This window comes from Narcine bancroftii, chromosome 3 (genome assembly GCF_036971445.1).
Source record: "Narcine bancroftii isolate sNarBan1 chromosome 3, sNarBan1.hap1, whole genome shotgun sequence".
NCBI classification, from domain to species: domain Eukaryota; kingdom Metazoa; phylum Chordata; class Chondrichthyes; order Torpediniformes; family Narcinidae; genus Narcine; species Narcine bancroftii.
The window spans coordinates 366,536,567-366,562,233 of record NC_091471.1 but is presented as its reverse complement, the minus strand read 5'-3'; the positions used below and the strand labels follow the sequence as shown (position 1 = coordinate 366,562,233).

The following is a 25,667-nucleotide window of genomic DNA, read 5'->3' as shown; positions in this document are numbered from 1 at the left end:
TTCTACTGAGTCCATTCTTTTCTTTCCTTCTCCTTCCATCAACTTAGGTAATGTTTGTCCCCGGTAGGTTTTCGCTATTGTATTTAATGTAAGGCTCCTATACTTGTTCGAATATTTCAATATTATTTCTTAACCAATATGTTATTTTTTTCTAATGGAATACATTTATTCATTTAAATTTGGTAGTTTCTTCCTTTTAATTTGGTTATGTATTCCATTAATATTTAAAGACATATAGTTCAGCGTAGCCCTTTTATATTTTGTTTATCTTCTCTTTCCGTTTTTCCATCATTACCTTTCCTCCTTTTCCATTTCTGTTTTCTTATTTTCAACTCTTCATAAGACAACATTCCTACAACATCTAACATTTTCCTTATTCTCCTATTTCTATCTTATTTATCCCCAATCTCCCCTTCACCTCCTGAGTTGTCCTTTATCCCTTGTCGGACAACCACATCTCCCCTCTCCATTTGGATTTGCGAATCCACTCGCAAGCGTCAACTGATTGTGCAGTGACCGCTATTTCCCCCCACCCCGCCTCCCCCAGAAAAGATTTCACTTTTCATATGTCACAAAGGTCCCTCTTTTAATTCCCTCCTTATTCTCTCTATTCCATTACCTTCCCTTATTAATTCTTGTCTATACTATCTATATTTTCCTCTAAGTACAGATACATTCATGTATGCTCATTGTCTCTATTCACTCTTATACCTCTTTACCTGCATACATATCAATCGTGATCATTTTTACTCTCATTACCCGTCTTCATCCCTCAGTCTATTTTTGTCTTTACCCACATACATATCAGTCGTGATCATTTTAACTCTCATTACCCGTCTTCCTCCCTCAGTCTATTTTTGTAATTGTTCTGCAAATTTTCGTGCTTCTTCTGGATCCGAGAATAGTCTGTTTTGCTGTCCTGGAATAAATATTTTCAATACCGCTGGATGCTTTAGTATAAATTTATACCCTTTCTTCCATAAAATCGCCTTTGCTGTATTGAACTCTTTTCTCTTCTTTAGGAGTTCAAAACTTATATCTGGATAAATGAAGATTTTTTGCCCTTTATACTCCAGTGGTTTGTTGCCCTCTTTTACTTTTTCCATTGTCTTCTCCAGTACCTTTTCTCTTGTAGTATATCTTAGGAATTTTACTACAATAGATCTTGGTTTTTGTTGTGGTTGTGGTTTAGAGGCCAATACTCTATGTGCCCTTTCTATTTCCATTTCATGCTGTAGTTCTGGACATCCTAGGGTCTTAGGGATCCACTCTTTTATAAACTCCCTCATATTCTTGCCTTCTTCATCTTCCTTAAGGCCCACTATCTTTATGTTATTTCTTCTGTTATGGTTTTCCATTGTATCTATTTTTTGAGCTAGTAGTTCTTGTGTCTCTTTAGTTTTTTTATTAGATTTCTCCAATTTCTTTTTTAAGTCTTCTACCTCCATTTCTGCTGCTACTGCCCGCTCTTCCATCTTGTCCATTTTTTTTCCCATTTCTGTTAAGGTCATCTCCATTTTAATTATTTTCTCCTCTGTGTTGCTTATTCTTTTTCTTAAATCCTTAAATTCCTGTGTTTGCCATTCTTTAAATGATTCCATGTATCCTCTAATAAGAGCAAGTATATCCTTTACCTTGCCTCTCTTTTCTTCTTCTATTTCACCATACTCTTCCTCTTCTTCTTCCTCTGGGTTGACCATCTGTTGTTTCTTTGTTGCCCTTTCCTCCTCTTCTATCTTGTTTCTATTGTCTTCTGTGGTCTCTTCTTGCTGCAGGTGTTCTGCAGCTGTCGTTGCCGGCTGTGGAGATCGACTCCCCAGCTGGTCCCCCCTCCCGTCGGTGTGTTTTTTTTCATTCGCATCGCGCATGCGCGAAACTTCGCGCATGCGCGGTTGCGCACTTTTGTTCGGCTCTGCGAGCCATTTTTGTAGTCCATTATTTACCGACCTGAGGGAGCGGGTTTCTCTCTCCGCAGCGGGCCTCTTCGGACAGGTAAGGCCTTCACCTTTTTCCTCCTTTGTCTTCTCTTCCTCTCTTCTTACCGTTGCTTTCGACTTTTCTTTTTTTGTCGCCATCTTCTTTCCACCTTTATACTCACTTTTCTGTAACTTTTATTTCTGTGCCTTTGTGTTTTCTCTTGTTTTTCCCGACTTTTCTGGAGAGGGCTGGAGTTCACCGTCCGGCCACTACTCCATCACGTGACTCCCCCATCGAGTGTTAAATATTTTGAATCCATGTGGATTAGAACTTCACAAAAGGTTCAATTAGATTGGGCCAAGAATGTGAAAATTTTGATTATTTGTGAAATGTTCAGATTCGTACTTCTATTTTCAATCTTTTCATGGCATTAATAAAGCTTTTGTTTTTTAGAACTGAAGTGGTACCAAAGCAATACATACCTGCCGTTTAACTTTATATGGGGCAGTATTTTAATCTGTAATTCTGAATTGGGGAACATTCTGTTAGATGATATCTCTGACCATCAATAAATACACACTAACCCTTTATTTAGCTTTTCTGTCTTTATTCTTCTCCAGATGTCGATTTTGTTGAATTGCATGTAAAAAGATGATTTTACCCACATTTTTTCAAAGTGCACAAAAACACATGGGAGGGGGGGAAATTATAAATGCAGCAAAATACAGTGAAATCAGCCACTGTTAATTAACCTGTCCAATACCTGGTACCCCTTCATCCAGTCTCCAGCAGTCCGCAGCCTGGTGTAAGTCTACTGCACCATCGTTTGTTGGCACCATGATGTCATCTGAATAATTTTATACAAGTTAATGTGTAAAATGCAGGATCATAAGGAAGAAGCATTTTGCATTAATCTTCCTTTCTCTGCAACCTCTGTATTCAAGGACCTTTGTGAAACTTATTGAACAAGACCTAATTTTGTATACTACACTATTTTTTTTTAAAAAGTAAGGTTTTTTAAAAAAAAATGTTAGAATAGTTATTGGAAGACCTTTCTTTCAAGGTTATTTTATTGTCATGTAATAAAATAGAAAATGTGATAATACACAAAATTTCCTTTAGTCTACCAAGAGGCAGACAAAGATTTGCTATCAATAGAAATTGCCCAACACCCCTTAACATCTAGAGAAAGAGAAGCACAAGAGTTTCCCCCCACCCTGTCACCGAATTTTTCATGGCTTCCCACCACAGCCTTCAGCAACCTGAGCTCCAGATGCACATCTCTGCCCCAATCAGGAAGCCTTTGACACCCTCTCACATCTCAGTTCCAATACCTGGTACCCCTTCATCCAGTCTCCAGCAGTCCGCAGCCTGGTGTAAGTCTACTGGCCCCAGTCGGCAGTAGGCCCGCAGCCTACGTGGGTTCCTCGCCTTGAGTCACTGCCTGTGTGAGGCCTCAAGAGTCCCTCACTGGTCTGCCACCGTGGTCATTATCCCATGGGTTGTCTCCTTTACTTCTGAAATGGGGGAGGGATCTCTGTTTTCTGGTGCTCTGTGCCAATCCTCGGCTCAACCCCTCATTACAGCTGCTGATCACAGGTGCTGCCATCTTGGGCCCAGACCCGGCAGCGCTGCATTATAGCAGCTCTAGCAGTACTGCCCTTTTCTTTTGTTTGTGTACCTGGTCCATATCATTGACTCAATTCAGCAGTTTACAAATGTGACGAAAAATATTAGTTTTCTCGGTGCCTGCATTCAATACCATTTGGTAGCACCCTGCACATTCTCATAACTCTCAGACTGAAGACAGTTCTCTTGTTTTCAGAGCCCTCAGAGAATAAAAGTAATTAGAAAACATTTCCCTAAGTATAAACTGTCACATTTGCATGGAAGCATGAACTTGAAACCACAAACTCCCACATTCAAGAACATCTGTGAGCATAATTTTACACACTCAGACAAGATCAGTGAGAGGGACAGTGTTTCTCTGTCTTGTGGTTAAAAAAAGGAATGAAGCACGTCACTAATTAATATCATTTGAACAACAAGTTGTAAATGAGGCTTTGGGAATAGTATTTGCTTTCATTTATAAATTGCTGTATGTTACCGATACTTTAAAAAGAATGTTTGAAGAATTCCCATGAATTCAAGACTATTTATCAGTGTGGTGCAGTGTACTTGAGTGAGTCGTTGTTTTAAGTTGCCATATTTTTTTTTTAAAAGCAAGTATTGAGACAAAAGACTTGATTTTTTAAAAAGTACTGTTTGTAATGGCTTCAGATCATTTGTACAGTAGTAAATCATGTTTTACTACTTAACAAGACCTAATTTTGTATACTACACTATTTTTTTTAAAAAGTAAGGTTTTTATAAAAAAAAATGTTAGAATGTTTTCTATTCCTTTTTAATCTGTATTCCTGTTATGGTCAAACTCCTGTTTTTTTTTTTAAACCAAAGTAGGAAGTGATTAAAAGTAAATAAAATCACGAGGAAAATCTGAATTCCAACCAGATGGCTCTCCATTGTGAAATTTTGCAGTTCTGCAAAAGCCATCCTCTCACATTTCAAGCCGAGAAGTTATTTCAGGGCTGTGTAAATTGGAAGTTAATTTTGTGTCAAACTTTTTGAGAAGTGATTAATTGCATTAAATGAATTAATTGTGGCGCTTGTTAACCTTTCTACGTAGTGCAGCAATACTAAATTAGATGTACAGCACAGTAACAGGCCCTCCTGCCCATGAGCCCGTGCTATCCTATTGATTTACAACCCCATACGGTTTGGAGGGTGAGAGGAAACCCACACAGACACTGAGAGAACAAGTCAAGTCATTTGCCGGATTCAACCCCAGGTCAATGTGCTGTAATAGTATTGTGCTACCCATTCTCTTCAAAAAAGGACTGTCGGTAGCTTTTAGTATTGTTAAAGTGAGCGATGTAGCCTTTCCAATTTATTTAATGTGTACATAATTAAAAATGAGATTGTGTAGGTTCTGACTAAATTTAGAGTGAGAAATTCGGAGTGGACGTTGGTAAATTCTGTACGTAGCTATGTGCGGTGGAAGAAATTGATGAGTGTCCTGATTAGCAAGGTGTCATGAGAGCCAGAAGTTACTTTCTCAATCTTTCCTACTCACCTCAAAACATCTCAAGTATGACATGTATGAAAGTAAATAGACATTGTGTATCATCTGGTTTTCCCTTACAGATGTTTCTGGATGAATTGCGTTGGAGGTTATGAGGATACATTTCTGGTAACTGTAAAAGTGAAATTATACTCCAATGGCACAAAAAGTGGCCTTTTTAACTTAAAAAAAAAATAATCCATGCATAACATGAAAGCTTGGTCCAACCTTTTTCCTTGTCTTGCATTGCTACACTTAGTATTAAAAATACACCCCTGAAACTGCGGCACAAAACAGTGTGGAAGAATACTGTGATTTTGCAAGCTCCATGGCGTTTCAAATATACTAAACACGTTCCACAAAGAACAAACTTTACTCATCATCAACTGCATTTGAAAATAGTTGCAAATTTTGCACCATGGAAACCCTTTCTCATTGCTCACCCCACCTGTATACAGATCACTAATTTGAAGGTGAAGTGTCTGGATTATTTTCATGAAAATGGAAAAGTGTGTTGCAACAATTCTGGGTTTGCATTAGCTGGGCTGGTTTGGCTTGTAGCTGTAACCTACGGTACTCTGTGTGTAGGCTGGTGATCTGCTTCTCAACTGGTGATCTATGCTTCAGTCAGAATGAAATCTGCTTGCACATTCTGCAGTGCTGACTTGATTTCTGATTGTGAATGTTTTTGTCATATAATTACAAAGCATAAAAACAGGATATTTTATACCTAGTTACAGGCAGACAAACTCAAGATTCTGGCTTATTGTATTGGTTTGAGAAGTTTGCTATTATTTGGCATGCATGTGTTGGGAATTTGTTCCCAAGGCACTATTAAAATTCAACAGCTTCTAATTACTAATTATCCTAATTTTGCTGATCGAAAGCTATTTTTATTGTCTTCTCTGCCCAACTGTTTGAATTTTAGCGCATCAGAGTTCGACTGCTAAATATTTCTATTGTAATGGTTAAAGTGCTGGAGCAAATAGGATCAAGAGTTGGAAAGTATTGGGTAGCATAAGCTTAGTCAAATTGCCTCCCATGTCATGAAATTCTACAGTATCTTGAAACGTGTTCATCATTTAATGCATAAACACTAAACATTATTATTTGCTGATACTATAGTGGGAAAATATTCTTAATTCCATGAATAAAATAATATTTCCTGTTAAAAACAATATCCTTGCTGATTAAAGATGAGGATGTGCATTTTTAGTGTGCAGTCTAACTTTAAAAATTAGTCATGGAAGAATATACCAGTCAACAGACAGTGAGAGGATTCAATAATAACACCACATCATATAGTTTATTTCCCTCCATATATCTTTGCTCTTGAGCTCCACTTGAAGCTCACCTTATTTACAGATGTTTATCCATTTCAGAAAAGGATCATCTTTTGTTCTACCTCTCTAAATCTTTCTATGGTGTCTAACCACATTGCATGTATTTTAACTTTTCTAATTGTAATTTCTTTCCTCTTCCAGTTTGCCAAGCTTTTGATTTTATCAAATCAGATGGAACGGCTATTGAAATTGTTTTGAATTGTCTTGAGTCATGGCTGTTATTTGTAATATAAAATATCTTGAGCTTCACAGGAATAGGATTAAGCCAATAGAATTAATACAGTATGAGTGATCAAAGACCCAAAGGAGTGGTTTGGTAGACACATCATAAAAGACACGGATGTGGGCATGAGGGCAGACACGAAGTGGAAAAGTTTTTTAAGTACAAGACTAAAAACATTAAATTTGCATTAATGTAGGCAATGAGCTCAGGAATGAAGAGTGGGGTGAGCAAGAGAGTGGGATTTACAGGCAGCAAAGATTGAGCTTTTTTCACACTAAAACAGTGAATTTTGGGTGGTTGATGAAGCAATTGCTGTCATGTTTCGTAGTCCTGTGGATGCGTGTTTAGGTGGCATGAAGACATTGTTGTGGAAATGGAGGGTGATGGGGATGTAGACATCTGAAGATAGATTACTTCAAAGGTGATGGCTTTTACAAAGCTTTGATCTTATCCAGTGTTTAATTTCAGCTCCTAAGTGCTGGATATTGAAGAGGAAAGACTGCAAAGTAGTGGAAGATGCTATCAGTTATGAATTGTGCATGTTTTATCAATTGTGTGGATTAAAATATTCAAGCCAGGTTTTTATATTGTTTCATTGGATTAAGAAGTTGGGGGGGAGAAAGGAGCTTGGGAAGGGCACTTGTAAAAAGGTGTTTTGGCTTGTGTTTGAACATGCCAGTTGAAATCGGAATTTTAGGAACACTGCATGCAAAGCTAGGAATTGCACAGAAACCTTGATCAAGTTTTCCATGCTATTTTACCAAAGGTGTCCAGTGCAAGTGCTCTTGGGGTAACTTTCATTTCATTTAAGGAAAACAATTTTGAAATTTCAGTCTGTGATCACAATTAAAATGCTCTCATTGTCTGTTCACAGGTTGGCATTTTGCACTATTTTGTGTTGGATATCCTGGTTCTTACAAATCAGTTGTTTGCTGCTGTGGAATGGGACATATTTTCCAATAAATTCTACATGGTTCCCATTTTCAAACTCTGCACATGTTCCAACCTGCCAATTTAGCCAAACACATGATTACTTGAGCATTACAACTCATTGTACACAATGGTTTTATGTGGGTATAGATTACAATTGGTTGTCTTTTCCCCCACATCAGAATAGCCTACCCTTCGAGCATCATGGCATGTAGCTGGTCCACACGCATTGAAAGCAGCATTGGGTGAGTTTATCTCAATCCCATCTCATTAAAGTAGAAGAGATTGAGGATGGAAGGCCAATTTTCTAAGGATCAGATTTTTTTACTTTAAAGTGCCACGAACTATCCACTAATAATTACATTCTATGTCCAAGATGCTTCTCATTTTTTTCTTTCATATAATTATTAACTTCCTCTTTGTGTAGAGGTTTGCAGGAATATGTGTGGTCTGGATCACTGCGAATTTCAATTTGGACTATGAAGGAAGAAGACAAAGACTTTCTTGCAGTCTTCCACTCCTTTTATATCTAAACTCAATATTGAATTGTGCTTCTGGTTTCAGAAGACTTCAAAATTAGCTCGAGGGAAAATGGCTGTTGAAAGATGTGTTATCTGTCTATTCCATGTGAAAATAGAATATTGAGAATACAAAGCTGGTCATACATGGCCTATTTGATTTTTTTTCATGGGATCCACCACCACTGGTTTTGGGATACAGATGAGCATGTACTATCCAGCAAAATATTTAGTGGATATTAATGTCTGGTTCAATTTGGAGGTGAATTCAGATGTCCAAAAAGGACGTTGGAGAGTAGCTTCAATTTTTCTCTGTGTTTTCCTATATGAACAAACATTGAGAATTAAATATTTGTTGGGTGGATATTTGGATTAATAATTTGCATGCATCAATAAAAAGCATTAGAAGTAATCTCTGAGGGTTAGGGAGTAGGGCACGACTCTGCTTCATTTTTGCATTACAGGTCTATTTATGAAAAGCCTCGAAGCATGGACATTGAAAGTAGTTCAACGTCTCCATGCTAAAAATGGAAGATCAGGTGGATTTTTTGACTATATTGCTTGGTGCTTTTCCCCCATCCACTACAGTTTTTGAACCTGCTTGTAATCTCTTACCCTCCTTTCTCTCCTCCCCCCCCCCCCCCACCCCCAAAAAAAACTTTCAAAGACTGCACCCTGGCTTCTCAAATGCTCTGGAGTTTGCATTATCCAGCTTTAGTTGCTGTAGAGCACTTCTGCAGTGATCTTCTGAGAGTTTTGGCTTGATCTGCTTGTAAGGTCTTGTTGCACGAAGTCCTGATCCATCCCACGACATAGTTCCACACTATACTTTTTGCATGAAAGATTGCAGTGTCGCTATATTTTTGTGTTCAAAACAGATTTGATGTATGGGGGGTATATTATTTAAGCTAAGATGTCTGTAATTTGATTTGCACTGGTTCAGTAAGTGAATGGATCATTAAAAAATCAATACTGTACTTTGGAGATCCAAGATTGCCTTGTGCTTAAAGCCACTAAACTGATTACCTTATTAAAGAAAAATGGTTGTAGCTGGTATTGAGTCGGTGATGCAAACAATTATCAAGACAATATTTTGTAGTTTCCTGGTTGTACTAATTTTTAATTTATCTTCAATTTTTCTCTCTAATCTGCTTGAGCAATACTATAGAAACAGCTGTCAGAGAAACACTGCTCCCTTTTCTAAAAATCCTACTGTCACAGCATGAATAGTGTAGTGAGGTGAATATTAGCTGATTCAATTGCATGTCAAGTTGCAATCTACCAACTGATGTGGCTCAATCAGAATTTTGTAAGGAGGGTGAAATTGACCGCATCTAAATTTTGACTATTTGAAATTTTTATGTAATTGTTGCTGAAATAAATTGGATAAATATTGCATTTAAGTTTAAATACTGAAGAAAATTTAAACTATTAAATGAAGGTTCATTTTATGATGATGAATAGTCTTATTGCTTTAACCCTTTGGAGTGAAGCAAATTAATTTTTCCCCTCGCTAGAAATGATCATGTTGAGAATGGTGATTGTGTTGTGGTCAGGGCACAGTCTGTATGGTCTTGAGATCACTGGAACTGATTACTTCACAGGAAATTGTTAGTCTTCATCAACGGCCGAAAGGCCTTCTCGTTAGGGGTAAAGGGGGAAATGTCATTTCATTTTCCTGCAAATCTGCATTGATGTTCATCATGCTTTAAGCCTTCTAATAATAAATTCATGATGGAACATATTAGATGCATGTGTGTGAACGCTGCAATCGCTAAACTTAAAATTGTTACAAAGTTGTAATTGTTTAAAGGTGTGAATCCTTAATACATTTGGAGAGTCTGCTTTTACATTTAAGAAATGTTAATACTCAAAGGGTTTTTCTGTGTTCCTATTGCATTCTTTTTGGATCTTGATAGTTAAAATATTCTTCAAACAATTTCAATACAAGTTCAAAAAGCTTGAGCATTTTTGTAATTTCAAAGTCAAACTGGGGTATTACAGTGCATTGGTTGGATTTGAAATTACTTCCATCTCCTTTATCTTTAGGGGATTTAATCTATGCTTGTGACAAACAGGTCTCTCATAAATGTATATTGTATGCAGACCTAAACAATGGCACATATTGCCACATAAAATACTTTAAAGTGGCCTTTCTTCATCACGAAATTGAAATATTTTCTTTTCAAAATGTTTTTTTTCCTCGTTTACTGGATTGTTCATAAACGGAAGTATAGATGCTTTGTAAATGATCCTGACCTTAGATGAGTTGACTGCTCTTATTTAAAACCATTCAGAAGGGCCTATGTGTTAGTTCAGCTTTAGCAAATGTACACTTCCTGTAAATTTACAAAACTGATACATTTTGCTTAATTTGTGAGGTCTGAATGTCACCGCCTATTTAAACATCAGTAGGATGGAAATTATTTGGATTGTTTGAAACATCAAATGAGCTCCATCAGATACACGGTGATCTCAGATGTACAAACTATAATTGGCTGCGGCCTGGAGGCCCCGGGGCTGGAGGTGCAAGGGCAGGGTGGAGGGTGCAGCCTCGAGGGCTGGGGTGAGAGGTTTTAAGACAGGTGAGGAGTATCCACCTCAGAGAGTGGAGAATCTGGTGTTTTCTCAGCTACCTCTGAATATTTTTAAAACACACTTTTTACAAAGTTGGGGAATTCGGAGTTAAGGGGAAACGGCAGGTTAGAGTCCATGGCCACATCAGCTGGGTGTTATTGAATGGCAGAACAGACTCGACGGGCCAAATTGCCAACTTTGTCTCGTGTTCTCATGAGTTTTCAGTTCCAGTGGCTTATCGTCTATCCAGCTAACGGCATATCTTGTGTACATTATTCCTTTCTTAACCAATATCTTTGTGGTTTGTTAGCTATTTTTGTACTAATACAGTCGTGTGTCGCTTAACGTCCACGTTACGTTCTGTGAAACGGGATGTTATACGATTTCGACTTTGAGCGAACACCATATTATCTGGTTATGTCCACTATGTCCCATTCTCTGATTGGAGAATGGGAAGTAACGGGATAATTGCTTTGCTTCTATTAAATCTTTAATTCATACTGATTTCAATTTGAAACAAAATTATGCACACTATAAATACAGAAATAGGCAGTGGATAATCTGTTATAACCTTGCGGGACCATGGACATATGTGCGGTTGGATGTTGCCTGGTTGGACGTTAGGCTGCACGTGACTGTATATTTGCAAATTATTGGAAGTATATTTTTGCTGCCCCACAAAGGATTGGGTTAAGGTTCCTTGACTTTAAGCCATATGGCAAATGGAACAACCATCACCTTAAACTGAGTTGGATTCTCACACAGTTGTGGCTGTAACAATGCAGTCCCAACTTTCTTGAAATTGTGTGGGTTTTTTAAATTTGGCTATCTGTTGATGCCACTGTTGGAAATTTATTTGTTCTTGAATGCTTGTCAGGGATTAATTTGGTGTTTGTTACTTTGGATAGATCCCAGCCCGGGTGACTTCCAGCGGCATCCATTCCGCAGTTCCTCGATGAAAGTGACTCACTGTGGAGGGTGGACAATGCATGGCTGATGTCCCAGTATAACCGTGAAACTCAACCTCTACAAAGCCAACTGACAAAGTGAAGCTCTTGATGCCTTCAATTCAAGTGCAGGAAGAAAACTAAAGTTCTTTCCAGGAACATCTTCACAAGGAGACCTTTTTGCCTGACTGCAGTATAAATTACAAGTTAAAAGATTGTGCCCACTGCTTCAGCAGCAGGGGTTCTAAAGACGGTTTACAGAACTTACCGCAAATAGAATAGATATCGCCATCCCTTCTCCTTCCGTGATTGGCGTTATGTAGCCTTTTATTACTCCACTGTACAACTGTAGACCTATACTTGGTTTAAATATTTTGTATCACCCTGCTAAAATTGAAAGCAGCATCTATGTAGATAAGTAGAATGTTGTCCTGCTTTTATGTCTGTAATGCCCCATAGGTTTGAGAAGCTGAAATGGGAATTGACTGTCTTGAAAAATCCTGTAATACATAGGGTTGGCAGTGAGTCTTTGTGAATTTAAAATGCAGCTGATTTTATTTAAAGCTTTTTCCAGTCTTTTGTATTAAACTTGAGTTTAAAATGTTTTTGGTAGTACACTGTAACAATGTTTTTTGGTTTGGTATCTAGATTTGTTTGCACACTTTTAACTTCCACATTTTATTTTGCCATAAAAGCTGAATGATCATTGGTAACAGTGATCGTGTGGAAGAAGCTGACGACTTTATTTGGCAGAAACAGTGCAGAATGAAATGGCAGTGCCAAGGCTTATCCAAAAAAATGTGACCTTGAAAATGTGGAAGAATAAAGTTTTAGCAAAAATAAAGGGTAAAGCTGTGTTTTGGTGAATTATTTTTTATATTTCTGATTAGTGTTGGTGCGGAGTTTGTTGTCGGGATTCGCTGACAGGATTTTTAGCATCTCCATCTATCACTTAGGTGTAGGCAGGTATTTTAAGCAAAGAATTTGTACAGTAAAAATGTGAATTCTGCCCTTAACATAAAGGGGCTGATGAAATTTTACATTCCAGTGCACAGATTTTAAAACCTCTTGATTTTTTTTCATGTTTACATGTGACAGTAGTGAATCCAACTCAGTTATTTTTGAAAGCTAACTGGGTTTCAGCCTAAATGGAATTTTATAACATTTTTGCCATGGGTGTAACTTCCAGATAGCATACTGAAGGAATGGAGGAAGCACGGATTTAACTCATGGATGCGTGTGCACTTCATCAAATGGATAGTTCATTTTCTTTTTGTGTTGGTAACAGCCACACTAGCAGTTCACTTCAGCCTCTTGGGAGGTGACATGGAGGGTGTCTGCAAAATGTTACAAGAACCTTACAGTTTAAGCATGCATATTGACGCATTAAACAGGGACACAGCTAAGCTGACATTGCTGCACTAAGATATTCCCCACCCCCCCCCACCCCATTTCAGGAATACCATGTTTTTTTTGTAAGTGGGTGTGGCTCTCACTAAGATTTGTCAGGGCAGAAACTTGAGAATCAATGTTTACTTCCTAACTGTTGGTGCCTCCAAAACAACGGGCTCTTCCAATTTTCCTTTGCGTGGATGGACCATTGTAATCTCAGGTGGCTGGTTTCCCTCTATAGAATGTCTGTATAACATGTAATGGTGACATAATCTTGGTAACCTCTTTGTATTTGTGTACTTTAAAATGTAAATAAATTCATAATAACTTCTTATGTTGGGTTATCTGTTTTGTTCTAAAATTCTAAGTTTGGGAATCTTTCTAGTTTATAGCTTTTGGGTTTTTCTTTCAACTTAATGAGCTTCGAAACTTGGGCCTCTACCCCTCCCTCTGCAACTGGATCTTTGACTTCCTCAGAGGATGTCCACAATCGGTGCAAATTGGAAACAACGTTATCTCACTGATAATCAACACGGGAGGACCTCAAGAATGCGTGCTTTCCCCACCGTTCTACTCATTATACACCTGTGATTGCGGCCAGCGCAATTCAAATGCAACCTACAAATTTGTCAATGACACCATGGTCGTCGGCAGAATTACAGATGGCAGCGAGGAGGCGTGCAGGAGTGAGATAGATTTGAATGGTGTTGCAACAATAACTTGCATTGAACATTAACAGAACTGATTGTGAACTTCCGGAGGGGGATATCATGAGAACACAAATCAGTCATCGTCAAAGGGTCAACAGTGGGATGGGTTAAGAACTTCAAATTCCTGGGTGTTAGCATCGCTGTTAATCTGACCTAGAGCCTCTGTCGATGCAATCATGAAGGCAGCTCGCCAGCAGCTATACTTCATGAAGAGTTTGAGATTTGGTATGTCATCACTCTGGTGTGGAGGTGCCAATGCACAGGACATGAAGAGGCGACAGAGAGTTGTGAACTCAGCCAGCGCCATCAGTCTTTATCCCATTCAAGAAAGCAGCCTCTAACCTCAAGGACCCTCACCATTCTGCTACCATCAGGAAGGAAGCACAGGAGCCTGATTCTTCCCCTCTGCCGTCAGAATTTTTGAATGGACAATGAACCACACTTTTCTATTTTGAACTTTTAAAAATGTTTTTTAAAAGTAGTTTTGTAAATGTCATGTGGTAAATGGGGTTTTATATGAAACGGATACACTGGTAATTGAAACAACAATTTTGTTCAATCTTCTCCAGCAGTACAGTGTCCAGTTCCATCAATATAAAGAACACCTACATGGGTACTGTAACTTTTTACTCGTGAGAAAACACATTATGGAAGAATTTATAAGGTGTGTTAGCTACCAAATGATTGTCACTGGATCATAATTTTAAACTAGATTTCACTTTTTCTTTATATTTTTTTTTAAAACTATGTAATTAACACTGGCGATACTTTCCTCTTAGCCAAAATACATTGTGGTGTCACCAAACTAAATTAGCTAAGCCCTGCAGTATACTGTCATTACCAGAATGTCTATTTCAGGATTTCCTTTTCTCTGGTTATTTAAATAGATTTTTTTCTTTAACAAGTAATTCTAGTGCATTTTAATTACTAATCTATCTGATTGCAATACTTGTATCTTGTGTAATTTACACCCATTTGTTCTTCTTTGGCTTGGCTTCGCGGACAAAGATTTTTGGAAGGGTATGTCCACGTCAGCTGTAGGCTCGTTTGTGGCTGACAAGTCCGATGCGGGACAGGCAGACACGGTTGCAGCGGTTGCAGGGGAAAATTGGTGGGTTGGGGTTGGGTGTTGGGTTTTTCCTCCTTTGTCTTTTGTCAGTGAGGTGGGCTCTGCGGTCTTCTTCAAAGGAGGTTGCTGCCCGCCGAACTGTGAGGCGCCAAGATGCATGGTTTGAGGCGAAATCAGCCCACTGGTGGTGGTCAATGGGGCAGGTGCCAAGAGATTTCTTTAGGCAGTCCTTGTACCTCTTCTTTGGTGCACCTCTGTCACGGTGGCCAGTGGAGAGCTCGCCATAGAACACGATCTTGGGAAGGCGATGGACCTCCATTCTGGAGACGTGACCCATTTGTACTAGTTCATGAAAGCATTTTAAGTATTTAAAATACTGGTTTAAAGCTTGTACTGACATACTTTTGCATGCAGTTCTTGTGTATTAAAATATTTTCCATTAATTAAATATTTGTTCATTATATTGCAGAGATTATTGATGTTCATGAAAACCTGTCTTGAGTTTTTATTCAACTTTAAAACATCTAGTTCATAATTGTCACTTCCTGTGATTATTTATATTCTTCTGGAAATGGATCACATGAAATGATTTAAGACATTTGTTCCTGTTATTTTTTTTCTTGTATGGTTAATTTTACACTCCTTTCCCATCTTTGCTGTATTATTTTCCTTCGTGACCAATAATTAAGGGTGCAGAATATAAACCGTAAGTTAAAATAGTCCTGAAATGTGCAACTCCAGGGGCACGCTAATATTGACACATTAATTAACTTAAAGGTGTTAAATTGTGGTGCAATTGTATGTCTGTTGTTAATCACTATTTGACTGGAAATCAGTGAAGACCATCAAAAGCTCCCTACACAGAGACTACTTTTTATAATAATGGCCAGACATTCTATGGAAATTATAATTCTGTTTTTACAAGATTATTATGGATGGACTTTGCATTCTAATTTCCCCAAAAATGTCAAAAGTACTTCTTTGATCAGGAGATGGGAGCATTCATCTCTCCAGTTGCTTTTTAAAAAAAAATATCAAATGAATATTAAATAGTTTGAGGTGAGGCTGGATTATGAATGGCAAGAGTGAGCAGCAGGGCCATTCTGGCCTGCATGTGCAGAATAATGGCATTGTGCTCTCATAATTAGATATGAGAGTTTATCTGATTGATAACGAAGGTCCCCTCTCTTCTCTAGAGCTGCAGTCACACAGGTTTCCAGTGGAGGTCGCTGTATAGCAAGAGTTAAAAAGCTGTAGGAGCTTCTCTTCCCAGGGATGTCAATCTCCTTTGGTGAGTTCATATCCAACTTGGCAAAGTGATGGAGTTGATCGTGTGGTGTTCCTGGTTTAATGGCTCTGGAAAAGGGTTTCTTTTAAAACTTTTCTAAATTCTTGGAGGTTCCATCAGATCATAAAGAACCCTTGCGAGTTAAGATGTGTCAGATTTATTTTTCATTTCGATTACCTTCACCTCCACATATCTCAGCAACAGAAACAAAATGGGGAATTTAATCTATGATCAGTGGAGAAGATCGTTGTCCAGCATTACCATAAGTGGTGAAACCTTGTCAGAATTATCTACCAGTGAGTAAGGCTCAGAAATTTGGGGAAAGGGTTTTTGTTTTGAACTCAGCCCAATATTGTTCTTTGTATCACAAGTCATGCCAAATGAAAGAATTATGTGTTTGAGGAAACTGTTATTACGGCGATATGTCCACATGTTGCACAGCTATGATATTGCTAACCAATTTGAAGATTTCAGATGCATTGCTTTTTAAGATGTCCCCAAATGTTCTTTCTACTTGTAGAAAGTCTACTTTTCTTTTTAAAACAGCAGTTAATTTGCCCACATTGGCTTCTTGGCTAACATTTGGTTTCTGAAGTTCATGAGTATCTTTTGATTATCACTGATAATAGTGTTTTGTAATGGAATTTATTTGTACTGTCTTTTTTGTTTACTCCCAACACCCATGCTAAACGACATACTGAACAGAATATTAACACATGGCAATGGTTATTTGAAATTGAGCCACATCAAAGCAAAATCTTAAGGTTAAAGTAAGTGTAAAGAAGTATTAATTTTGGGGGATGGTTGGCTAGTATATTTTATTGAGCAATTCTGTACTGAAACATTAGCCTGGGTGCAAGCACAAACAAATGCGAATTAAATTTGCTTGGACTTGGTCTGTGGAATTCACTGGCCATTGAAGCAGTAGAGATGACCTCAGTAAATATATTTACATAGTCATGGAATTAAGGGATATGGGGAGGGTGGGTGGGGGGGGGGGGAAGAATCTCAATTTCACCTCCTGCCATCAGCAAATTAACCATAATCTCATTGGTGGAGTAGGTTTGATGGGCCTTTCAAGACTTGTATTTCAACACAAGTCATTATAGAGGCATGTTTGTATCCAATACACAATCGTAAGAATAATGAGTTGAAAATGTAATGGGGAAACAAGATGATTTTGTAATGCACAAATCATTTGGGTAACTAAAAAAAAGACCATTATCCATATTGATCACAACCTGTGTTGAATTTTAGAATTGATGACAAGCTGCGTCTTGGTTAAATTTTGAAACATCTCTGCAAATATATCTTCCTGTTTCATTCTAAGCAACTTTATATTCAATGTTAATTTATCCCTTTGAGGTAATAGATTGATCTTTGGTTGTATTATTTCTTAGTATGATTTTAGACGGGGCTTCTCAACAGAGAATTGCATTGAGCAATTACATTTTACATTTGTTCAACGTAAAATGTTGCTTTATACTAGCAGACTCTTGTTCAGATGATTTAACCATTTAAGTGCAAGAGTCTGAGAGCATCAGTACTGAGATGCACTTTGCTCAGGGTGGACAGTTTAGAACTCTTAAGTGTCAATGTCAGAGAACTCCATGAACATTTCTTTCCTCCCACTCCCCTCCCCCCCCCCCAGTCAGGACCAGTACTTGTTTGAGAACTAACAGTGGTAATCCTGTGTGTCAACATAAACTTAAGTCCAAGAAGCACCAGCGGATACCATTGGTGTGACAGGTGTCAACAGACCATCTGGCTATGGCCATTTTCAATGTGACTTTCACCTCAAGTGTGCACTGCTTTCCGGAGCATCTGCCAGGAGATGAAAGTTCTGAAGCTACAAAACACATTAACCAGAGCCCTGCAAAGCCTGGGGTTCCCCCAGCAGCAAGATCTGACACAAATAAACTTGTATTTACAGTCAAGGAATCCATTTCTTCACTGAGGATTAAATCTTGGGAATTGCAAAATCCAAAGGATTCCGTATGTGTTCAATTGGAATCTAAGGCTATGATAGTTGGGCTTTATTTTTGATGTGTGGATTAGTCAGAGGGAAGAGTGGTATTATTCAGTGGGCATTTTCTACATTAGGGTTAGTAACAGGTTCAGAGACAGGGAGAATTGAGTTACCTTGGTAGACACACACAGACAAGCTACATTCCCCCCCCCACTAGAAAATTGTGCTTCAATCCAAAGGGGGATCAATCAAATTGATTTAGCAGTACAACAGTTGCATTTCACACACACCATTTCCTTGTGCCAAAGGATGAGAACCTGCTTTTCCTGCAGCTGGGGAAGGGTCAAGCGGACGAGTAAATGCCAAGACAGACTGGCAAAAGGCTTTTTAAGAAAATTTGTGAACTAGCTCACCAGTCCCTGAAACACCTGATCAGAGTCTGTCTACCTGCCATGTGTATGGCTGTTAATTAGATGACGTTTCCAGTGAATTTCCAACACCTAGCTCCTCTTCACCTTTTAGAAAATGCAACCAGGGCGGTTGACCCTTGTTACTGGTAGATGCAAGGGGGATAATTTAAAAAGCCACATGAGAGCAGGGTGAATTTTAACAAGAATACAAAGTAAACACTGGCATCATGGGGGGGGTGTGCGGACCGCACTGGAAGACGCCATCAGATGGGGTGACATCAAAATGACAGTGTTTCAGCAGAAATTTATTATTTTTTATAAAAATATCCCTGTAGTTATAGCAACAAAAACATTTTTTTTGTAAGCCCAACTTGCATGTATCAATATGTCTAATTTACTTTTTGAACATCTTAATTCCCTCCCCCCCCCCCCCTCCAGACATTCAAGGAATGCACACCTGTTTCTTCTACGGTCAGTACACTGGGCCCAAGGCAGAGTGGGGAGAAGGAGGGTGACCCCAATCTTAGTGATGCCACTGAAAGCAGATTTTTTTTTTTAAAATGCATATGCTAAATGCCACAAGTCTTGTAGTTCTTTTAAAAAAAACTGCTGGATGAACTCAGTAGATCAAGCAGCATCTAGTGGCAAAGGGGTAGTCAATGGTTTGGGTTAAGACTGCTTTCAGGACCACCCAATGCCTCCACGGGTGGTGCTTGATCAAGAGTTCCTCTGGGTTTGTTTAATGCTTCAAGTCCCAACATCCGTCCTCTTCTGCCTCCAGAGTAAAGTTAACCATTTGATGCAGGTGTGTACTATATTGCCCCACTAGAAAATGAACGATCAAAGCTCCACATTCTAACTTTCACTTCTGTAGTTCAATAGGAAGTCTGGCCTAGTCTTCCCGTTAATGGAAACCATCCAACAAAAGTGACTAGACAGAGTCCCTGGCTCAAAGCAAAGATTTGACCACCTTTAAACATAATAATGAAAACTTCAGATAGAATAAAGCTGTAAATGTGGACAAATTGCTGATCTTGGTAGGTTTTTGAGTACAGAGTGAGGCATGAACGTCTGCAAATGCTGTGATGGTAGTAAAAACACAAATGCTGAAGGAAATCAGCCGGTCTTTTCAGCGTTCAAAAAAGCAAAGCTATATTGCCGTCATTTCGGGCTTGAGCCCTTCCTTAAGGAATAGGAATGAACCAGAAGCAGGAAGACTCAGAATTCAAGTCAATGCTGGCTGGTGACAATGAGGCAATATTAATATGTTAGTACTGCTTCCCAACTCTGATTCAGAAAAAACTTATAAAAGCATCACTCCTTGATCTCACATTCCACAAGCTTCAAATTTTGAAATAGGTAATCATTTTCAACCATTTCATTGGTTTGAAAAATTCCAGAACAAAAAAAAACACATTGTTCAGGTAATCTGCTCCAAATCAACATTTTCTAAATTTATAATTTTTGCTATAATTGCCAAATTCAGCTTGCATGGTTACAATTTATTGGTAAAATGAAAATATCACAGCAAAATAATCAAATCACAGTTTTAATGGTGAATACTTTTTGTCTAATAAAGATTGAGATACTGGTCCAAAACAATAACAGCTCAAGTTATTCTTGTGTTTTAACCATGTAAATATTCCTAATAATTCTATGGTTAAAAAAAAATTAAAATCCAAATCTTCCTTGGAATTTGTCAGTTGGAACATGGAAGTGATAAACTTTGCTGGAAAATTACACATTTTTACATTGGTTAGAAGAACAAAAAAGTCTGTAACCTGGTGTATTTTTGTATCAAATCTGAACAGTTTGGTTAGTTACATCCTTACATTTCAAAGTTATAAAGGCAGCCAGCATCTATGCTTAAGCAAATATTCACAAATGGTGACACATCATCATAAAACTTAATCAACCTGCACAGTGTGGCTTCAACTCACTGAATCCTACAATTTTTCAAAATTTGTAAGTTTTCCATTATCCTGTAAATGAAAACAAATAAATGGATCGTAATATCTGCAACTACCATATATTGTCATGTAGAAGTTGAATCTTCTACACCATTTTAATGTTAAATTTATAGAGTCAATTATTACATGGATACTACTTTTGAGGGGCTAAAATTCACACTAGAATCCAAAATATCAAAGCAGAAATACAAATGATCTCTCAATAAATAAAGAGCAAAACACAATGATTTAAAGTAATAATAGTCTGCGCATCAATACACGCGTCGTACCAAGTAACAAAAACCATGAGTAAAGCATGAAAGTCTGTAGACACAGTGATTGAAGTGAAAACACAAAAGGGTTGGGAAGGGGGGGAGTGATGATAGTGGGGGGGAAATCCAGCTGTGGCATCAGCTTTGCGGAGGTAGAGAATGGTGTGGCAACTGACGAGGGCATCAACATGGATGCCGGTACAGAGAAAGTCGGGACCATAGTAAATATCTGCATCATCTGAGGTGTCAGGAGCTCATTGCCCGTGGGCAGCAGGGCAGCGGTGAGAGACTAGGGCAGACCTTTACACGAGATGTATGAAAAATCCCAAATTTTTGGCCAAAAATAGGGTGTCAAGTTTTATGAGTGACTTTGATATGAGTATATACGGTACTTTACATGAGGGATCTTAAAATTACCAGGTCATGTTCACATTTAACCATGGATTAGCAGAATGAATGTTATGCCTGTGACAGCCAAGTTACTGGAAACCCATAGCGACAGGTTGCCTTCAGTCACCATTTGTGGGGCAAAATTCACAGCACGAATAATGACCAAATAGAAGAAATCTATCATTAAATGCCTGAGTATTGTTCCCTCCCCATTCTAACATAATCCACAATCCCCCCCCCCCCCCTTCCCCATTTACATGAAAGGCAAGCAATGTTTTCTTGAGTACAACGCTGTGGATCTATTCTGCATGAATCAATCTATTTGACTGCAAGCGACGATGCACAGACTTTTCCTGATCCAAGGTTGACACACTCACTGCTGGTCAGACAATGGGAATTCATTGCTTAATTCCTTTTACTCTTGGCTATAGAGGTTTTACTGTAGTCTCCAGCTAATTAACCAGACAGGAATTATGTCTTATCCAAATATTGCTAATTGCCACATTAATTTAAATGATGAGTGTCTATTTAAAAACAAAGCCCTGCACATCGTTTTGAGATGAAGTTTCTCTGACCCTAGTGGGCTTCATTTTCCTTCGAGGAAAATGATTTTCCAAGTTTCGTGCAACTGTTCAAAGCAGAAAACCCTGAGACCCATCCACCTTCTAAACTCAAACACAAAAACCTCTGAGATGAGAAGGTTACACAGTCTTCAGTCAGAACTACAATTCCTGAGAGAACAGCAGGATTTTTTTTAAAAACTGCTGATAGTCTTCTCGACGGCTTTGTTTTGCTGGCCTTTACATGTATAAAAATAACCATACTAGTTTCACTCCTCCAAACAAGTCCCAGGGGAGATGTCATACATGGAATTTGGCCTGTGGTACAGTACTTAAGAAGCAGCAAGTTGGCCAATTGTCTGCCTTCCAAAATATTCATATATTGCATTAGTGCAGTAAACAAACCAAAATGCCCCAACACAGCAGCCAAATGGGAAGAACACCCAGTTTGGCGCTCCGAGCCCTTATTGCTATTTTTGGAATGAGTGGGCCAACTGACTTAATTTTGACTCCATCTCAATCCCATGTGGTTGCTTTTGCTTCCCTGATAGTGAGAAGGTTCATTTTGCTAAAGTCCAAGGAAATAGAATGGATCCACAGAGAGACTCCATCAATATTTTCAAACACCATATTGTTAGCGCTGTCTCCGCTCCATTCTCAACATTCATTGGAATGACGTCATCACCAACATCGAAGTACTCGAGTTGGCAGAGTCCGCAAGCATCGAATCCATGCTGCTGAAGACCCAACTGCGCTGGGTGGGTCACGTCTCCAGAATGGAGGGCCATCGCTTTCCCAAGATCGTGTTCTATGGCGAGCTCTCCACTGGCCACCGAGACAGAGGTGCACCAAAGAAGAGGTACAAGGACTGCTTAAAGAAATCTCTTGGTGCCTGCCACATTGACCACCGCCAGTGGGCTGATATCGCCTCAAACCGTGCATCTTGGCGCCTCACAGTTCGGCGGGCAGCAACCTCCTTTGAAGAAGACCGCAGAGCCCACCTCACTGACAAAAGACAAAGGAGGGAAAACCCAACACCCAACTCAACCAACCAATTTTCCCTTGCAACCGTGCCTGCCTGTCCTGCATCGGACTTGTCAGTCACCAACGAGCCTGCAGCAGACGTGGACATACCCCTCCATAAATCTTCGTCCGCGAAGCCAGCCAAAGAAGAAGATATTAAAAAGTTGGTTTAATATTATTACTTCTATCCTTTAAACACATTCAAAGCTGATCTATGGAACTTGAAATGATCAAATTAGAAAAAAAATTAGCTTCTTAACCAGTCATAAAACAAGGTTAAAATAAAACTGTTCCCCATTAATCAGTAAATTGTTCCTTAAATGTCAATAGAAAGTATACATTTTAATTGACTAAAAGTTTATTTTAAATGTGTTGTATCTGGTAGACCCTCTGGATCAACAACCAGGAAAGTCCAATTGTATGAATTAAAAAAAAACTGGAGATCTAAACACTTGTCTGAGAGTTAGAACAATGCAAGACTACCTAGTTCTCGTTTTGAGAATATTTTGACTATTTTAAAAGTACCCATGTAGAAATACAAGTGCAAAACGTCCTTTTTGAAATACCTACTTTCAGAGCATTCTTAAAAACTTTAATTTCATCAGGGAATTACACGATTCTTCATTTTTATTACTTACTGGTTTTATTTTAAGCAGCCCAGAATGGTTAGATTGGACAAGATTATCAGGAACTGTATCAAAAGTCTTTTTTCCACATGCCCATTGTTGTACTTCTCTGTGATTGTCACCTTTTTGTGGTGGAGAAGCTTGTGTGGTCCTGAGATCCCAAGAGCAATGCCGCCTGGACCTCTGCTTCTGGTTGGGCCACCCATGGCGGTAAGGTCGAGGGGGAGGTCCCTGACCAAGAGCAATCCAAACAAGACCTCAACAGTGGAACAGGTGGACGAAGTTACTTCGACCTCAACAGCTGTGAAGGTGGATGAAACCTATTAACTCCACTTGTCATGGTTTTCATGCTATCGGAACTAGTTGGTTGATTTGTGAAGTATCGTGCGCTTCTTGAAGTGCAGCTTCAAGTATATGTTAAACAAATACAAGCACAGGCATCTTTGCTCTGTGGGCCACTTTCCAAAATTGGACTCCTAAGCCACTTGAGAACCCATAGGAACAAAGACCATCATCCTTGACCTCAAGAGAGAGCCATGATGATTGAAGTAATAACAGTGGGATCCTAGATTCAAGAATTAGAACTGCAGATTCCTTTATCCTTGCACGGAAATTTATCCAGAAATAATTCTGATTTACCCCAAATTAACTGTCTTTTCTATAGCCAGTGAAAGGCCTGTTGCTCTGTCTTTGCTGGGATAAGCTTGGACAATTTTATTACTTTATATAGGAATCCGAAATGTTTGAAGGCAAAGTTATGTATTGATGATGTTTCTCAGGGTGCCTCAATTAATACTGACCTGAGTCCACAACCCAGGTTGATACTTTTTAAAAAGTTGTCATCTTCTCCGTATATGTGGTTATGCCATAAACTAGTTTTTGAATGGATTACTTTACTTAGTTTATATATTTAAGACCTTTGAGACTGTATGATGCATTGGTCTAATCGCCATCTACAGTTTCAAACTTACAACTTTGTTTTGTGTTCCCCCTGTCGATTACCCAATGCTGAATGCCTCAATGGAAAGAATTATTTTTCACAGGTTTCACAAAGCAAATATTTAGTCAGACACTCCTAATTTAGTAAAAAACAGAAAGGTTATTTTAATATAGTGGAAGAATAATTGGAAGTTAATAAAATAATATCAGTCTCCTGTTCCAGTACAGTGTGAATATTTAATCCACAAATCATAGCAGGATTATTTTTCAATGCCAATTGGCCACGACTAACAACTAGGACCTTTAAAAATTGTTTCAGTTTTATATTCCTTGTCTTGTAAGAAACACAACATACTAGCAGTTTGGTTACCTCCTGAATTACCAAGTAAAACACTAGAAGAATGGGCTAGAAATCTACTTAGAGACACGTTTCCATCTGGTTCACTTGTGCTTCCTTAAATTATTTAACCCTTCCTGGTCTACAAGTGTCTCTGCCACATTAATTTTGTAAACTTTCATTTATGGTTAATAAATAAAGGCGTATTATTGTCACTAATGTTGTTGGCTGAGAGTGGGTTGCACATCTAAACTCTTCTCCCATTTTTATGGAATCACAATTCTGTTGATTTGATATTCCCATCTCGCACATTCCTGAATGTTAAACCATCTCCTGGGATGACAAATACTGTTGCGTTTTAAAGTTTTCTGAAAGACACACTGAATGACAAATGCAAGGCATCAAATTAAAAAGATCACAAAAAATATTCTGCACAATAAACTACTTTCACCAATACATGACGGTACCTCACATTTCTAAATAAATATACAGATTCTTTTCTCTTGACTTCCGTAAATATTCTATCTTCCTCTTTGAGGCGTTTCATACACTGGTTTCAGGTGTTGGTAAAATCTCATTGTTTTCCGTCTTTGTTTTTAAGAACTGCTCCACTTCCACAGAATCCACTCCTGGCTCACGTTCCTCTTGATTCTTCGCATCCACATTTTCCTTTTGCTCAATATCATGTGATTTAGCTCTTCTACTTATGAAGAAAAAGTTTCCAATACCCAGTATCAGAGCAGAGAGAACCACTTCAGAGCCAGCCAAATAAAAAACATACTTGTAAACTTTAGTATAGTCCAACAGCTTCCCTGTAACAGAAAAATTAAATATATTCATCATTCAGAAACAAGCATTCATGCAAGCCAACAGCAACACTGCAAGCCAAAAGGGTATTTTGCTTGCGTTGTTTTTTCTGGAGCATAGGAGGCTTTGGGCCGGTGGGGGGGGTTAACCTAATAGGATTTTATAAATCACAAGAGGTACTGATAGTCAGGATCCTTTCCCCAGGATACAAGCATCACATACTGGAGGACAGGAGTTTAAGGTGAGGGGGAGGACATTTAAAGGAGATGTGCAGGACAAATATGAAGAGTGCCTGAAATGAGTCACCAGGAGTTGTGGTGCAAGGAATTAACGGTAGAATTTAAGAGGCT

General features: G+C 38.5%; 2 protein-coding genes across 11 annotated transcripts in view; one reads left to right on the top strand and one right to left on the bottom strand.

The window, feature by feature from the left end:
- LOC138759578 (casein kinase I) overlaps nucleotides 1-13,302 on the top strand; it is a 44,935-nt gene extending 31,633 nt beyond the window's left edge. For 2 of the 4 annotated variants that reach the window (XM_069930230.1, XM_069930233.1), the window contains one exon: nucleotides 11,538-13,302. In XM_069930230.1, the coding sequence (XP_069786331.1) occupies nucleotides 11,538-11,588 (51 nt within the window). In that variant the 3' untranslated portion in view covers nucleotides 11,589-13,302. Of the gene's footprint in view, nucleotides 1-5,121; nucleotides 5,168-7,716; nucleotides 7,780-11,537 lie in introns of all 4 variants that reach the window. The other 2 variants (XM_069930232.1, XM_069930231.1) reach the window with 2 other exon arrangements.
- Nucleotides 13,303-20,437: 7,135 nt separating this feature from the next.
- Nucleotides 20,438-25,667, bottom strand: part of LOC138759573 (monocarboxylate transporter 4-like) — a 43,841-nt gene continuing 38,611 nt past the window's right edge. For all 7 annotated transcript variants that reach the window (XM_069930215.1, XM_069930214.1, XM_069930212.1 and 4 more), the window contains one exon: nucleotides 20,438-25,322. In XM_069930215.1, coding sequence (XP_069786316.1) covers nucleotides 25,054-25,322 — 269 coding nt within the window. In that variant the 3' untranslated portion in view covers nucleotides 20,438-25,053. The remainder of the gene's footprint in view (nucleotides 25,323-25,667) is intronic.